At 40.7% G+C, this 18,235-nt stretch overlaps 1 protein-coding gene across 1 annotated transcript in view; it reads right to left on the bottom strand.

Annotated features, from left to right (window-relative positions):
• Window positions 1-18,235, bottom strand: part of SLC22A3 (solute carrier family 22 member 3) — a 127,573-nt gene that overhangs the window by 53,321 nt on the left and 56,017 nt on the right. Inside the window, exon 2 of the mRNA XM_004449796.5 lies at window positions 3,018-3,121. Within this exon, the coding sequence (XP_004449853.2) occupies window positions 3,018-3,121 (104 nt within the window). The remainder of the gene's footprint in view (window positions 1-3,017; window positions 3,122-18,235) is intronic.

Below are 18,235 nucleotides of genomic sequence, written 5' to 3'. Positions count from 1 at the left end.
GATGAATTCCAAAAAGAAATATTGGATTATGTTTGCAAACTGATCTTTTCCAGTGGGCATATTGGATTCATAAATTTACTTGATTAAATACTTATGTAAACCTCTTGTGCCAGTAGGGCACAGATAAAAAGAATGGCAAAGGACAGAGTTAAGAGTTCTTAATGTTGGAGTTTTGATATTGGAGTTTGATGCTGAAACTGGAGCCCTGGGAAGAGAGGAGCCCTGAGCCCAGAGAGAAGAAGACCTGGGAAGAGAGGAACCCAGGAAGCCTGAACCCTGGCAGACGTCGGCAGCCATCTTGCCCCAACATGTGGAAATAGTCTTTGGTGAGGGAAGTAACTTATGTTTTATGGCCTGGTATCTGTAAGTTCCTACCCCAAATAAATACCCTTTATGAGAGCCAACAGATTTCTGGTATTTGGCATCTGCACCCCTCTGGCTGACTAATACATAATGTTACAGATTTAAAGGATGGAACATATCCTTTGTGATTGTGGTGCCCCAAAAGATGAGCATTTCTATGACAGCTGTTTTTCACAAACAGTCTCCCTGGCACAGTATGTTACTTTCTAGCATTTTCAGAGGGTGGAATCATAAGGAGAAAGGATACAAAGAAGCAGCAATGGTTATCTGAGCCAGAAGGAGTGGGTTTGAATCTTGGCTAATCTGTCTACCAGTCTTGCAAACTTGGACAAATTTCTTAAGTTCGCTAAGACCCAAGTTTTATTTGTTTTTGTGTGCTTCCCTGCCTTTTATTTTATTTTCTACAGTGAGGCTGTAGAAAAGATCAGATGAAATGCTAATGTGGAAGTCCTTTAGAAACTTTAAAGTTCAAAACCGATGTGAATTATTCTAAATTTGTGTGTTTTGTTTTCACTATTTACGTAACTATTATTAAATGGCTTAGGGAAATGGGACAGAGTGTGCCCAATAGTTTGAGACTGATGTTAAGTGGTTTAGGAGGAGGCTGTGTCAAATTATTGGCTGATAAAGTTTTTGTCATTAATGACGATTAAGAGATTTGATTCTGTGACACTTTTTCATAGAAATTTCCACAAAATTCACATATAATCTTGCTTTAATCAGCAGAAGGGAGACAAAAGCAGCCTCAGTTTAGCTAGATTTTTAAATTCTCCTCAGCCCTTCCTGCACTGTCCTTTCATAGATATATGGCTTATTAAGTTATTTCTTCAAGGAAATAAATCCTAGATGTGAAGATAAATCCTAGATGTGGAGAGAAGATGGCCAACTCTGATAGGAGGCGGAATAATTTTCGGCTCAGTCTTTCTCCTGGGTCTGGTCCATCCTCACCAAAGCATCATATATCATCTATAAAGACAGATGCTCAAGTAAGTGCTAGACTAGAGGGAGAGAAAATCCCCCTTCCTTTAGCCAAGTTAATTTAGTTTGGAGATACATTTATTGACCGTGAAAAGAGAAAAAGATCAAAGAAACAAAACTAAATTTAAGTTAGGAAAGAGTAAAAACAAAATTAAATGAATAGATATTTAGAAGGCTGAAGTCAATTTCAAATCATAGCCAGTTAGGAGAGAAGGTGATATGAGGGAGATTAAGAAAGGAAAGATAAAGTTTGAAAGGGCTGTTAAGCAGAAAGACTAAGAAAAGACAGGTAAAAGAAAAGGGGGAGAAGAGAGCATCAGACACAAAAAGGATAAAGGGGAAACTCATATGCAGATGGGGTCTGTGGGAGAGGACAAAAGAAAAATGAGAGAGAAAGAGAAAAGGATAGGAAAAGAAACAGAAAAGTTCTACTCAGATATACTGGTCCAGCCAAACTCATATTTGAAGTTGGCTATAGAATTGGGGCAATGTCATTGTCTTGAATTAGCTGATGACTTGCCACTCCGCTTTTCTAAGTACTATCCTTAGCATTTCTCATGGGTGCCAGTGACCCACCAAGGGCTGTGCTAGTGACCAGAGAAATAGTAAACCAGCTGTCGCCAAGGGCCAGAGACAGTGATCCCTGTCCAAAGGACTCTGAAAGAATTACTAAATCACTGCACGTATTTCCATAGTTCGAATTGGAATAGAACAATAGAGTTAAATATGAGTACTACAACCAATCTTACTAGTACCTGAAATAGCAAACAGGACTGGTCTTGAATATGCACACTCATCATGCCTGCCATTAACTGATTATAATATATTTATGAATGTTCAGTAATAAATAAAACTGTTTAATGGCTTTTGGAAAAACTTTTTGTTTGCAGAATTTTAAATTGGTACCAAAAAACACAAGGTTTTCTTTTTCATATATATATCCAGTGAAAAATTTGCAATGGACAAACCTTCAGTCTGTTGCAATATGTCTAAATTAATTAAACCACAACCAATAGGTTATTATTGAAACACATTTTAGTCAATTCTGCAGCAATTCAGCCCAGTCATCCATGAACCCAACCTTGACCTCACTGCCTTATAGGACTACGTTTTCACCATCCATTTGTACAGCTAAAGGGGTAAGAAGATGAAATTCTTTCAGAAGGGAAAATCTAGTCAATCCAAACTAGTGTGAAGGTCGTGAGTGGTGGAAATAATTTTTTTTCTCCAGATTTACCAAAAATATTCTTCTAATGTTAACATGAAACATTTTGTCTCCATAGTATACATTGCATTATAGTGATACAAACCTGTTGTCGTGAAACATTTCATCTCCATAGTATATACTGTAGTACAGTGATATGAATGTGTTGTCATGAAACATTTAGTTTCCCTAGTATACGTTGTATTACATGTTGTCATGAAACATTTCATCTTCAAAGTATACATTTTGTCTCCACAGTACAGTTGTATTATAGTGATACAAACCTGTTCTCATGAAGCATTCCGTCTCCATAAGTATACGTTGTATTACAGGGATATGAACGTCATGAAACATTTCGTCTCCATAGTGTATGTTGTGTTATAGTGATACAAACCTGTTGTCATGAACCATTTCATCTCCATGATACATGTTGTATTACGATGATGTGACGTGCTGTCACACACATACGTACCTGTCTGCTGCATAGCCTAAAGTGAATGCTCCTGCCAGAAAGCCCAGGTTGAGGATGGCTTGAGACAAGTCCAGCATCCAAGCATTGACACACACGAGGTTAAACTGGGGAAACAAAGGGAGCACACAGGAGACACGCTGAAATTTTATCTTCTGCATAGAAAAATGATCTTAAAACATTTTCGTTGATAGACTCCTTAAAGGAATTTCACTTCTTTGTCATTAAAAAATTTATTGAAGTGTATCATTCATACATGAACACACATAAACAGTAAGGGTATAGTAAAAGTTGTGACTTATAAAACAAACATGCATAATATCATGCAGGGCTGCCATATGTCACCCACCACCAATACCTTGCATTGTTGTGAAACATTTGTGACAAATCATGAAAGAGCATTGTCAAAGTATTACTACTAACTATACTCCATATCTTACATTTGGTGTATTTCCCCCTAAATCCACCCTATTGGTTTTTTTGTTCATAAACATATATAATTTATCTAAAGTATACAATCAATGGCATTTGATATAATCACAGAATTGTGTATTCATCACATCAATATAAGAGCATTTTCATTACTCCAGGAAAAAAACAAGCCACTATCATACCCGTATGTAAACACTACTAATCACAAATCCTGTGATATGCTTTCACCATTTCTATTCATTTCTAGACATTTGCAAACAACTTTTTACCAATTCTGCACAGATGAGACCTCAGCATTCCATTTTCTAACAACATTCCTTAAAGGAGTTTTGAAAACACATCCTCTCACATGCCCAATTTTTTACATTGGCATATAAGTGCTTGCATTGTAAGTTTAAATAACTGCCAAGGATGTAATTCCCAGCATACTATAAATACTGACACATCATTCTTTTAAGTACATTTAGTGTAGTCTAAATGCCATAATGATTTGACACCTACCACCATCCATTAAAAACAAGGTCTTTAACAGTCTAAAATCTCACATCTTTTTTCTCTTTAAACTCTTGTTTTCATTCCCACACGCTTTTATCTTAACATAATATATTTTATGTAGAAGATATTTTGATGACCTTTTCATACTTTTGTGTATAGTAAATTCTGTATATAAACTGACATTTAATTCTTTGAAAATTTCCTGTGACCATAAGTCTCTAAATTTTAGAAATTTTCTTGATTTGGTTATAATTCATTATTTTTAGGGCATAAATGATGAAAACATAAGCTATAGTGAATTTTGATAAATTATTACACAGGAGTAAAATTTTGTTGGAAATTCACATTTACATTTCCAAAAGAATGTAAGAGAGGCTGAGTTGTTTTTCCAGTTAGCTCATGTAATTTGTGGAGGAATATTATTTATTACTAGAATGAGTTTGGCTCAACATCAGTTCTATTCCTGTTTCTCATTTTTATAAATTTATGTGCCAAGAAATCTTGTCTGGATAAATAAATTAATGGGAATGGAAAGAGTTTTGTTATAGCAATGTTACTCAATTCTTAGACCCTCTTCCAAGTTATAAGCCAAGAATCCCATAGTGATCTATCATCAAAAATCATTTTTTAATTTTCTGTTAGTTGGCACATCATTTAATTCCCCTTATGATTTTGCTGTAAGGAAAGCATTGTAAATTCCCAGACTTACACATACACACAAAGAACAAAAACAGTTGAATCAACAAATCATGAAAGTCATTGACTTTCTTTCTTCATACCAAAGCCAGTATTTCACATTGCTCCATAGATTTTAATTCCCGAGTCAATACACCATAGGATGATGGGAAAGATGTAAGATTCTTTTTGCAATTTGGGATAAGAGCAATTATAGGATGGGAGGTGCCTCCTCATCATTGTCATACCTTAGGCAAATCAGTTTGGGAAGAGGAGACAGATGGGAGATGAGTATCTGAAAACTGACTCTTTTCACAAGTATCTGAGTTCATGAATCCCTTAGATAGTCTTCACATACTTCCAGCGGTATGCATACCCAATCTCAAAAATCACTGCTTTAGCCCGTAGTGTGAAGAGAAAAGTAAGGTTGTTGGAAAAGCAATTGTGAGTCATTTCATAAATATTTATAAGCAAACTGTCACATTTATTAATAAACCCAACTTCTTTCCTTGTTTCTACAGTTCATGGCCTGTCACTTAATATAGCTTAAATAAAAGGATGGAGTAGTAGCTGGCCCACCTCACAGAGTTTGGGAGAAGGTTAGCTGAGATTAAAGAAGTGAAAAGCTCTACAAAATATGCATCGTATTAGTAACGCTGGTCATTCAGTTAATCAGTTTAAGTCCCAAGGTACGGTTTTATAAGTTAATTAATTTGTAGATGATCATCTGAAATGATTTCCCACTGGAAAAGAACACATAAAGAGTGAAACTAGAATAAAACCACATACATCAGAGAAAGCAAACAGTTTACTTAACTACCTGAGAAAATCCAACATTTTGCTTTTAGGAAAGCATCAACTATTGTCAAATAAAAAACCCAAATGGTAAAATTTACTTCATCCAGCTCTACTTCTAAGAGTTTGGTTAGCTAGCAAAGGGACACACTGCAAGCCTGTCATAGATGACACAGCAAGGCATAGCAAAAACCAATCAAACAAACAAAACTATCTTTTTAGTGACTTTTTCAGCTGCTTTTGAATTGCATCGATTAAAATGCCCCCCCAATAGTCTTTAAACCCACAAAATACTCTCTAATAGAAAACCTATGATCTTTCCCATTCTCCCTCAAGACAAATAACCAAAGGTTTTTAAAAAAATATTTATTTATTTATTTATCCCTTTGCCCCGGTTGTCTGTTCTCTGTCTATTTGCTGCATGTTCTTCTTTGTCCGCTTCTGTTGTTGTCAGCGGCATGGGAATCTGTGTTTTTTTTGTTGCGTCGTCTTGGTGTGTCAGCTCTCCATGTGTGCGGCACCGTTCCTGGGCAGGCTGCACTTTCTTTCACGCTGGGCAGCTCTCCTTATGGGGTGCACTCCTTGTGCGTGGGGCTCCCCTACGCGGGGGACACCCCTGCGTGGCACAGCACTCCTTGCACGCATCAGCACTGCGCATGGGCCAGCTCCACACGGGTCAAGGAGGCCCGGGTTTGAACCCTGGACCTCCCATGTGGTAGATGGACGCCCTAACCACTGGGCCAAGTCTGGTTCCCTAACCAAGGATTTTAATCACACATCATATTAAAATAAATCTAGTTAAAAAGAAATGTCTCAATGGCGAAAGCACTATGGTAACTTTTTTGTTTGTTTTTTGTTTTGTTTTGTTTTTTAATTTTATTTTATTTATTCATTTTAAAAAATATATTACATTAAAAAAATATGAGGTCCCCATTCACCCCCACCGCCCCCACCCCATCACTCCCCCCACAGTAACACTCTCCCCCATCATCATGACACATCCATTGCGTCTGCTGAGTATATCTCTGGGCATCGCTGCACCCCATGGCCTGTGGTCCACACCATAGCCCAGACTCTCTCACGTTCCATCCAGTGGGCCATGGGAGGACATACAATGTCCGGCAATTGCCCCTGGAGCACCACCCAGGACAACTCCAAGTCCCGAAAACGCCTCCACATCTCATCTCTTCCTCCCATTCCCCACACCCAGCAGCCAACTATGGTAACATTATCTCTGAGAGTCTTGTGCATCGGAAGACGTCTGCCCTGTGCTGCTTCTGAATCCCAGGCGGCTAGAAGGGCAGAAACTACACTTCCTAGACTCCCTTGCAGCAGGGTTCTGCTTGGGTCTGGGGCCAGGTCTGGAGGCAGGAGGGAGGTGGTAGGGACTTCTGGTGGTGGCAGCGGCAGCAGCTCCAGCTCCACCAGCGGCAGTCGTCTGCATCAGTGTTGGCTGCTGGAGTCAGCGAGGGCTGGTAAAACCACGTGGCAACCTGGCCAAAGGATACTGACTTCTTAGAGGCATTCTCCTGCTGGGTCCGGGCAGGACAGGCACCCACCACCCAGAGGCTCTGCAGGCGGTCCTTTCTGATCTCCTTCCCTTTCCCCAAGCCCCTCCAAAATGTCTACCATCCACATCCTTTGATAACTCCCTCCCTGCTTAACAGCCCTAGCCTGGTTTTTATGCTCATGACTGGGGTCCTGGCCAGATAGACCATCTTTGAAAAGTACAAAACAAACACATTTAAATAAACTGTGGATCCATAAATAAATGCACTCAAACACACACGCATGTTTCCAGTACAGGAAGCACCGCGGGTACAAGGATTCCAGAGCTTCCATCTGACGCCCAGTTATAGAGGCAGGGGGTGGAGTCTGCCTCTTGCCCCTCGAGCTTCCTAATTAGCTCTTAGCTTGCTGGCCCCTGCCCACTGCTGCAAGAGCTCCGGGTCCAAGATACATCTCTCAGTGGGCACTGAAGACCTATGAGCACTTGCAAGAGGTCTTTCTCTTAAACTTAAAGGACCTGAAAGAATCCCCAAACCCACGTCCTGTTAAGGGGACAATCATGGTGGCTCACCAAAAATTTACAGACAAGAGTTTTTGCCTTTCTCCTAAGGTAAGCTATCTAGAGCCAGTGATGCATCTTCTATTATTTTTTCCAAAGTGAATATACACAAAGACATTTGAAAATTTTAATGTTCATAAAACCATGTGTTCCCATTCTGTTACTTATTAATCTTCAAAGTCACTTTTATTCAAAGAGAATTGCTCTCCTTGGCATGAAGAGAAAGCCGATCTGATAAAAGACTCAAACAACTGTTTATGTAACGCTGAAAGGATTACATTGCTTAGTTCTGCAGAAATTACAAGCAACTCTGGCTTCATTAGATAGTCCTGAAGAATTTTTAGCCATGGTCTTTAATGAGCTTTTCCTAGTTGTTAAAATTCAGACATTGTGTTCATTTGAACTGTCATGATAAAATTCTGGGGCAAATTATTATTAGATAGTTGTTAATATTATGATTTCTAAATTATCCTTATAACTAGAGTAAAAAATTATCTCTAATACATAAAGGTCAAAGATGAAACCTACAGGAAAAAAAAATTGTAAATGTACAAAAGACTTAGAACCTTACTTTTCAGACCACAGGAAATGATTCCTGATGAGCAGCAGTCGAATCTTTCACGGAAGTCTAGTTTAGCTCTCTTCAACAAACTCTTACATAAGACAGTCTAAGAATAGAGGACAACCTAGTAGTATCTGACTTTAGTCTTTGGGTATGAGAAACAATATTCATTCATAATTTGCATTGTTCTGGGAGAAGGGGGCTTCTCTGAAGTCAAAACACAGCATCTGTGCTCCTGTTTCAATTGTCTAAGATGAGGTGTGAATCGAATCATTCCTAATTAGCTCTTACTTGAAATCAGGAGCCACTGAAGTGCATCACTCTCAACCTTTGGACTGGCCATTGGGCAGTTTGTCCCCGGCTTGCATTTAGCATTGGCCAAACAACTAATGGCCTACGAATCCCCATGTGTAGATTTAATCAACAAGATATGAAAACAGAGCTTAACAAGGTACCCTATGGTTAAAAATTACGGTAATTCCCCCAGAAAATAATTTGGGTTGGATTCTCATGAGGGGAAAGGATGTGTTTATTAATTCTAGTCATAATTTAAAAAAATTTTTAAAGGAGGTATCGGGTATTGATCCAGGATCTTGTACATGGGAAACAGGTACTCAACCACTGAGCTACACCTGCTCCCCATTAAAACGTTTTTAACGTGATCTAATGGCATTATTTGGGCATCTTCATTATCCATGATGAGCTTCAGGGATAAAATAATTAATCATCGGGTGTTCACAGAGCTTCTCTTGGTGTGCTTGGCGTTAGTCTAGACTTGGGTATGAAAGATACAAATGATATGGAAACTCTGTTTCTGCCTCTGCAAGGTGTTTATTACATAGTTTGGAGAGACCAGGTCGGTTTGTGTGAAACAGATGTAGAACAGTAGAGATCCAAAGAGAATGCGTTTGACTAGAGAGGCAAGAGGACTCCAGAGAAAGACATGATTGGTTGGTGGAGACAGGGTCCTTTGACAATGGCCTGGATTTAGAAGGAGAGAAAGAGGGGAAAGAGAAGTGTTTCAGGAACGGTGGTCAGCATACCAGGCACAGAGAGAAACATGGCGGCCGTGAGGTTCACAGCTGCCTGAAGTCGTTGGGGTGGGAGATCTCAGCTCTTTATGATGAGCAGTCACTTGTCTGTCTCCCACCTGGAGTGGGAAATGGAGTGCTGACACATGGGGAGAAACCAGAGGCCTACAGAGAGCCAAGGACTGAAGGAAGATGAAGACTTTATGGGGAGAGGAAGAGTCCTGAAGGTTGCAAATGGAAAGGGCCAGAAGCAGATGTACTGAGAGAAAGAGCAAGAGTCCAGGGAGATGAGATCAAGTGTGTGTGTGTGGGGGGGGGGGGGGGGGGGGAGGAGGAGGGGAAAGAAAGGGGGAGAGAGAGAGAGAAAGAGAGAGATAGAGAGTCTGCAACCATGGCTCAGAACAGGGTGATTTAACCTCCTTTTCAGATAAGCTGTGAAGCGATGAAAAGGTTTGTAAATTCTCATTTGTCACTTGAATTGTTCCCCAAGGTTAACAATGGCTGTGTTTTAATGCATGATTAAGCAATGCTCTTTGAAATATGACAGTGAGGTGTTTTCAAATGTATAACTTTTTGTCTAAACTGTGAATTTCTGATGAATGAGAAAAATAAATCTATTTACAGTAATATTGCCTCAGCATTTATTAACTTAGGCCCTTCATGAGTCACCCTAAAATCTCAGAAAATACATTTGATAAATCAATTCCTCTTGGTTTTCTATTAAGCCATCTTATTTTTTAGTGAAGATCTGCTGCTACTCATGTTAAATTTTTTGGAATTTCCTTAAATAACTAAGACTGTCTAAAGGTAAGAAGATGAAAGTTTTTTTCCCCTTAACAAATCCATTTTATTGACACATATTAATAAATCATAAATCCATCTAAGGCGCACAATCAATGGTATTCAGTGTAATCACATATATGTGCATTCATCACATCAATCATTCTTAAAACATGTCATTATTCCAATAATAATAATAATAAACAAAAAACAGCCAAAGCGCATCACCTCTCAATCTTTCTATGCTTTCCCTGCTGTACATAGCTGCTATTCTTTCTCCTTCTCTGTAGTATATTTGTATTTATATTGTGTAAAAAAGTCTTATATATGCAATATCACCCATATTTGTGTTTTATATGAGGTTTTCCTATCTTATAGAGTCCCAGGTTACAGTTTCTAGCTTTCCTTCTAGTAATATACATGACCTTAGGGCTTCCCTTTCAACCAGTCAAACTATAGCACGGCTAGTTACAAACATCATGATATGCTTTCACCATTTCTATTCATTTCCAAAGATTTATAAACAAACTTTTTACCAATTCTGCAGATTAACTTTTACCTTTCCATTCTCTACTTCCTTCTATTTTCTGGTAACCTATATTCTAATCATTAACTCCATGAGTTTATACAATATATTTCGTTCATAATAGCAGAGTCATACAATATTTGTCCTTTTTATGTCTGCCTTCACTCAATATAATGTCTTCCAGTTTCATTCACGTTGTCATATGCTTCACAACTTCATTTTTCTTACTGCTGTGTAATATTCCATCGTGTGAATATACCACAATTTGTTTATCCATTCATCAGTTAATGGACATCTGGGTTGTTTCCAGCTTTTGGCAATGGTGAATAATGCCGGTATGAACATCGGTGTGTGGATATCTGTTCATGTCACTGCTCTCGGTTCTTCTGGGTATGTGCCTAGCAATGGTATCACACGGTCCCATGGCAAGTCTATATTCAACTTCCTTAGGAACTGCCAGTCTTCCACAGTGGCTGCACCATTCTACATTTCTACCAACAGTGAATAAGCATTCCTTTCTCTCCACATCCTCTCCAACATTTACAGTTTTCTGACTTTTTAATATTGGCGAGTCTAATAGGTGTGGGATGATATCTCATTGATGGAAGGTTTTTAATTTGTGAAGGGTCCTTAGGGGAGTTAAGAGTTGACGCCCTGGAGTCAGACAACTTAGATTCTGTCTTGGCACTGTCACTCCCTAGCTCTGTGTCCTGCAATTTTCTCAACATCTTTTACCGTCAGTGTCTCTATAATGCTATATGAGGGAAATAACTGGATTGATAATATCATTAAGATGATGGAAGTAAAGCATTTAGCTACATACCTGTGATACGATAAGTGCTCAGTAAACATCACCAGCTTCTGCAGATAAGTAATGTAACTGGTGGTTTTAAAAAGTGTCTTTCAACACTGACTGCTTATTAGAAATACATGGGGGTAATTTAAAAAATGTATGAGCCCCATTCCAGACCAATTAAATCAGAATCTAGTCTAGTGTGCAGTGGAGGTTGAAAAACAGGTTGAAAAACAGTGGTATGGAGACTGTCAGGTATTTAAACGCCTGTTGGCGGGTCAGTTAATTTTTGCATATCAGTTGATTCAGGTTGAAAGTTCTTTACAAAATGAGGCGATATCTCTATTTCTGTTTCTGTATCTATATTATCTCTATCCCCATATCATCTATATCTATATATATCTATATCAACTACATATCTATCTATAGCTGTATCTATATCTATATCTGTATCTCTCTAGACTCCTCTTCCTTCCCAATCTTAAACCCTCGCGGTTAGAGGAAACTTTGCGACTTTGCATGGGGGTCCAGCTTTTTCACCACCTGAGATGCATGCCACTCATTTGCCTCGGTTTTTTGTTTGGCTTCCCAGCTGGGGCACCCAGGAAGAGCTCTTCTCTTTCTGCCTGTCAAGTCCAGCTGCCAGGGAAGCCCCACAGACATGGGCCTCTGCGCACCTGCTCAGGGGCCACATGGGACCCCACTGGGCTTGCCCCAGAGAGGGCCTGACACCCACCACCCAGACCTGGAGGGGGACTGCTGCCCTGTGGGCTACATTGACCGGTAGGACCTGGGCGCTAGGAGGGGAGAGGGAGTCAGGGGACCAGCCAGCCCTCCCTCCCACCCCTCCACGGCTGTCCTGAGAGGCTGTCCTTTCACACAGCCTCGTGGGAGACCGCCTGCCATGTTTGCTGCCAGCTCTGACCAGCAAGGGCTCCACCCATCTGCTCCCCCTTCTTCCCTGCCTCACTTCTCTTTGCCCCCTCACTTTCATTTTCTTGGAATTGCACCTCCCGATAATTAGTATCTGAGCTGGTTGCTCCAGGCTCAGTTTTCTAGGGAATTCAGACTACTGAATGCTCCATAAGTGGCTCACAATAATTTCACCTGGTACCACTCTTCTTTAAATTCACGACTCCATGTTTTGGAGGGTTCTTTCCAAAAGAAATTGTGCAGTTTAAGTGATGGTTCATCAGTTTTTCTGTCTTAAATTAATTGAAGGCACAATTACTTGCCAATCACAGCAACTATTTTTCATGGACTAACCATCCTGAATTACCACCTTGATTTAATGCAATTCCATCTAAAAGCAAAGAACCACCCAAGAGTCTTACCCAGGAAAGCTTGTTAGATTTCCCTCTACAGACTCTGTCCCTTGGGGTCTGAGTCAATCTGACCAGGTTTCACAGTAAGTCTTGTTACTGAGCAATGGTTTGTTGCCCGATGTGCATGGGAGCATGGCACTGGCAGTTTGAGGGAAAAAAAGAGACTTATTGCAAGGTCTATCAGCAAAGAGACAGTAGATGAGGTTCAAATCTGTCTCCCTGAGTTGGGAAAGAGGCAGGGTTTTATTGGGCTAGGGTGGAGACAACTTAGAGAGGTGGGATGATGTGACATGGGAATGGTGTGAGATGAAGTGGGGTCAGATCAGGGATGATGTAGCACTCACAGTAGGCAATCATGCCTGCTCAAAAGTGACATGATCAGAAAGTATCATGTTAGTATGACGATTTAACAGGACAGACGTCATTAGGTTACTCTCATTTGTGCTTGGCAGCCAGTGCACATGTGTTTGGCTGAGGAATTTTTACCGGCTGTTCTAGGCTACTTTCTGTCCATTTCAATTTTGTGGTAAGGACAGAAAAGGGCAGTTTGGAGAAGAGGGTTGGGGGGTTCCAGGGTCTCCATCTTGATGACCCAGCCTATCAGCCAGGGCCACTCAGGAATCAGTGTTGCTGCTAAAGACCTTAGAGGCACAGATCCAGCACCACACGAAAGTTTCCTGGGAATGGAGTTCTGTGCTAAAATAGGGCACGATTTAGGAACTGAAACTACATCCCAGCTTTCACCATCTGGGTATGTGTCATCAGCACTGAGAAAAAGTGGGTCAAAAAGGAACAAATATCTGACCCGGTATAGTCACAAGATAGGGGAAGCAGTGCTTAGTAGAGTTAAATAGAAAAGCTAGACTCAACATGAGGGACGTGTATTGCTCTAGTGTCTACACTTGCTGCCCCCTCTCCTAGGTGCAGGGGCTGACTGACTCTTCCAAACATTGCTCTTCAGGTGCCCTCCTTCCCCAAGGCCACCACAAAACTGAGGGTTAAATGGCAAGAATTGATGTTTAACTACTTGGCATTCTGTAGACACTCAATAAATGCTTGTTCATTGATTGATTTAGTCAGTCGGGCATTTCAAGGAAGGGGTACAAAATGATCAATATCAAAGTACGAGACTTAAACAAAAGGGTTCATGATTGAGGAACAACTGCATGGAAGAACTAGATCACATGATTCTTAACCACACGAAATTACCATTCTATAATCTCAGATACTTGTTGTTACCTGACCATGAATGTTCTGGAAGATGGCTGAATTGAGTATTGCAACCAGCAATTGTCTAATACATTCACTTCTTTGGGAGGCAAAAAGGGGCTGTTGCTTCTAGGTGCCTCTCCTTGGCCTGCTATGATTGACAGCAAGTTCCCTGTAGCTCCATGTGGCTGGATTCTAACGCAGGTCTCACACCTGCCAAAGTGGTGCATGTCTTAACTGCTAAGCTACAGTGGGCTTTGCCATTAACCTTCCTTTGAACTTTGGTCTTTAGGTACAACAAGGTAACATCTTTGTTCCATAGTGTTTGTTTTTGTCACAAATAATTGCTGTTGACTCCTTAAACTATACCCATACTTCCTGATAAAGACGATGTCTAAGCAAGTGAAAAACCATTGCATAAGGAGGTTTATGGAACAGTCCTCAAAGGGAAAGAATTACGTTAGGAAGAATTATGTAGAGAGACAACTACATCAGAGGCTGTGCCCACAACAAAATGCATCCCTATCATAGTTTTACTAGAAGTATTTTTTTTTCTAGAAAACAAGTAATTAAAGTGGAGAATTACAGATAGATACAATAGTTTACAAAATCATTCTTCCCATAATATTAAAAGAAGGTCTAATGACATTAACAGTTGGGGTTCTTTCGAAATGTGGTCCCTGGGCTGGCATCATCAGCATTATCTATGAACTTGTAAGAAATGCAAGATCTTGGGGTCCACTTTATACCTGTGGATCAGAAACTCTGAGGGTGCACTCCAACAATCTGTGCTCGAACAAGCGCACCAGGTGATTCTGAGGCACACTATAACTTCAGAACCATGATGTTTAAATTAGTATTTGATAGTATTTAAATTCAAACTTTTCAAATCTAACGCTCTGACACATACTACTGGTCACCTCCAGAAAAGCCAAGAAAATATTACTGTGAGCTTCCTGAATGAATGTGTGGGCATTGCAGACAAACAATTTATTCGTGTCTTATTGCTGTGTGTGATGGTTTGAGATTATTTTTGTGAATCCCCAAAAAAGAAAGAATATGTTTGTAAATGAATCTATTCCTCTGGGGGCAATACCCTTGGATTATATTGGATTCCGTAGAAGGGCTCTTGCGTAGGTTAGCTGTTAGGACTGCTTGGAGGCTTTCTTTGATTCAACCACAGCAGTGACTCAGGTTGAGTTCCCACCTCCTTGGTGGGTCTGATGTAAAATGGAGACTCCCTTGAGATAGGCACACCAGAAGGGAGAGCTCTGTCTTTTTTAATTCTGGGGCTCCAGGGAGAGATGAGGCATTACCTGAAATTTGCAGCTGACCTTGGGAGGGGAAAAGAACAGCTGAGAAGGCTGGGAAAGGAACGAGCCCTAAGCCAGGAGAGGAAGCCCTAAGAGACAAGCCCTGGGCCAGCCTGCAGCTGAAAGGAAGCTCGGAGGGGAAGGCGGAACACTCGCAGAGATCAGCGGCCATCTTGCTTCAACACGGGGCGAAACTGACTTTGGTGAGAAACCAACCTTGAGTTGAACTCTTCAGGGCCTTGTCATTGTCAGCTTTTACCCCAAATAAATACCCTTTATAAAAGCCAACAGATTTTTGGTACTTTGCCTCAGCACCCCTTTGACTGACTAATAAACTATGTAACAAATCAGTCCAAACTTATATGGCATAGGACCACACTCATTTATCTCACAGCTCTACAGAACGAGTCAGAGGTCTGTGCGGCCTCGGCTGTGTTCTCTGCCCAGCACCTCATACCCAAGGCGTTGGCTAGGCTGAGCTGCCACCTGGAGGCTCTGGTGAAGAATCTGCTTTCAAGTTCAGTCAGGTTGTGGGCAGAATCCAGTTCCTTGTGGTTGTTGGACTGAAGTTCTGGTTTTCTTGCTGATTGTAGGCCAGGGGTCTTTCTCAGCTCCCCGAGGCCATTCTCAGGCCTTTTCCACATGGCCCTCTCCATTTTCAAAGCCAGGGGGCATGTCACCTCCTTCTCATTCTTGGAATTTCTTTGACTTCCTCTTCTGCTATCAGTCAGAGAAAACTCTCTGCTTTGAAAGTGCGCATGTTCTTAGTTCAGGCCTACCCAGATGTTCTCCCTATCTTAAAGTCAACTGATTAGTAACCTTAATTACACCTGCAAAATCCTTTGAAGTATTTAATATAACACAATCATAATAGTAATACAGGGATAAAAGGTGATGGAACCACTTTAGAATTCTACCCACCCCACGTAGCTTAAACACCCCTCTTCCAGTCTAGGTGTTATAACTATATCCAGAATTGCAGTTTCTATGATTTACAAGCAATGCAAAGTTATATATATGTATACTCTCAAAATAAATTTGGAATGCCATTAGTTTAAATAAATCATCGTTCAAAGTTCTCTATTAGTAAGGAAAAATCACTTTACTTACAATTCATTTTATCAGAGGTTCATGTATAATTTTGTTGGGTTTTAAGAGAGTAAAATATACTTCATAGAGAGTAAATACATGTTTTCCTAAGTTCCCCATTACAGATAATAAAGTATATAGAATGTAAGCTAAAGAGAAATATATGGATACATAAACTGCATAAAGAAAGTATAAAACAAGTTTTAATCTTTCCCCCATGAGTATCAGGTGGTATTTGTAATAGCAGCCCTGGTAAACTAAAGACAGTTTTCAAAGTGAGAAAATGGCCCAGAAAGTCTAGAGTAACATTTCCCAAGGTGAAGCCTATAAGCATTACTCCCATGAGGTCCTGTGTGGCAGCTGATATTATTTATGAATTCCAAAAAGAGATATTGATTGTGTTTGTAAACTGATTGGTTCCTCTGGGTGTGATATCCTTTGATTGTATTAAATTCAAAGGTTCCATTTACTTATTAAATTAAGATTAGGGCTTTGATTCAGCCATGTCAGTAGGTCTTTGAGTGCCTGCCCCCTTGGTTGGCAGATACACACACACACAAAGACACAGCAGAGGAAGAGAGCAGCTCATTAGACATGGCAGAGGTCCTGGGAAGAGAGATGAGCCTGATTGTCTACAGCTGACCTTGTGAAGAGAACAGAACAGCTGAGCCTAGAAAGAAATGAGCCCTGGGGAGAGAGATGAGCCTTATGCCAGCCTACAGCTGAGACTGAAAGAAGCTGGGACCATGGAGCCTTAAGTGGAAAAAGTAAGGCTGAACCATCACAGACATCACCCGCCATTTTGCTTCAACACGTGACCAATGGCTTTGGATGAAAAAGTACTTCTTATCCTACTTTGAGTTGGACTCTTTAGGGCCTTGTGACTATCAGCTTCCACACCAGATAAAATCCAACAAAGTTCTGGTACTTTGCATCAGCACCCCTTCAAATGACTAATACATCCTGCAAAAAAATTGGGGCAGACTGATGATCACATGTTTGTGAAACGTTGTGCACAATATCTCTTCTGGATGGAGACTTCCAATTTACATTCATATTTTGAAGGAGCTGCAAAGACCTGAAGTAAAGAAATCGATTTGCTCAAGCCAAGATTACCTACATTTATTTCATAGTGATCCACCCAACACTTGTAAAGGGATAGGCAGGTTGGGGAGATGGACCCAATGCTCGCTTACAAAAGGCAATGAGGGCATTGACTGTTTCCTTCCATATGCTCATGGTTGTTTTTTTGTTGTCATGTTGTCATTTTGTTTGTGTTTTTACCACTCTCTCCCTCCCATTTACTATGTTCTGCCAATTTGCAAAGTACAGACAAAGACTGTGTTGTTCCCACTTATCCATCTCTCCAGATTTTTTGGCCTCAATTGTTTTCTCAGTGTTAAGCTTTGGCAGTTGCCACCAAGCTTTACCTCCTCACATAGTTCCTGCTCCAGCCTCCCCTGAGCTAAAGGTTGGACTTGGACATGGCCTCCATGGTATGTGCTATGCACCCCCAGAGGCCAGGTTGGGCCCAGCCAGATGCACGGGGACTCTAGCTCCTTCTGTCAAATCTGGACTTGGAGAAGTGTAGATCTGGGAGCAAAGATCTGGCTTCCTTGGTGGGTGCACAAAGGGGCCAGGGAACAGCTTAGCGATGAGCAAAACTTTGCCATTAAGACAGGAGACAGGAAGGAGCCAGCACATAGATTTCAGATGTATTCCTCTTTCTTTCTCCCCTCAACACACTCTAGTCCAATGAGATGCTATCATACAACAGCAAAAGCAACCACAAAATGCTTCGGGATTGAAGTTTTGTTTAACACTTGCCTTCTCTGGCCCCTCTGGGAGAGGCAGCACTGGGTTCTGCACAGTCTATCTGGACGACCTTTTTTTTAAAAGATTTATTTATTTATTTATTTCTCTTCCCTTCCTCCCCCACCCCAGTTGTCTGTTCCCTGTGTCTATTTACTGAGTCTTCTTTGTCTGCTTCTGTTGTTGTCAGCGGCACGGGAATCTGTGTTTTTTTTTTGTTGTTGCATCATCTTGTTGTGTCAGCTCTCCATGTGTGCGGCGCCATTCCTGGGCAGGTTGCACTTTCTTTCGCGCTGGGTGGCTCTCCTTATGGGGT

The sequence above is a fragment of the Dasypus novemcinctus genome, chromosome 28 (assembly GCF_030445035.2).
Source record: "Dasypus novemcinctus isolate mDasNov1 chromosome 28, mDasNov1.1.hap2, whole genome shotgun sequence".
Lineage (NCBI taxonomy): Eukaryota > Metazoa > Chordata > Mammalia > Cingulata > Dasypodidae > Dasypus > Dasypus novemcinctus.
Note: the sequence above shows the minus strand (reverse complement) of the source record. Positions and strands in the feature narration are given on the sequence as shown.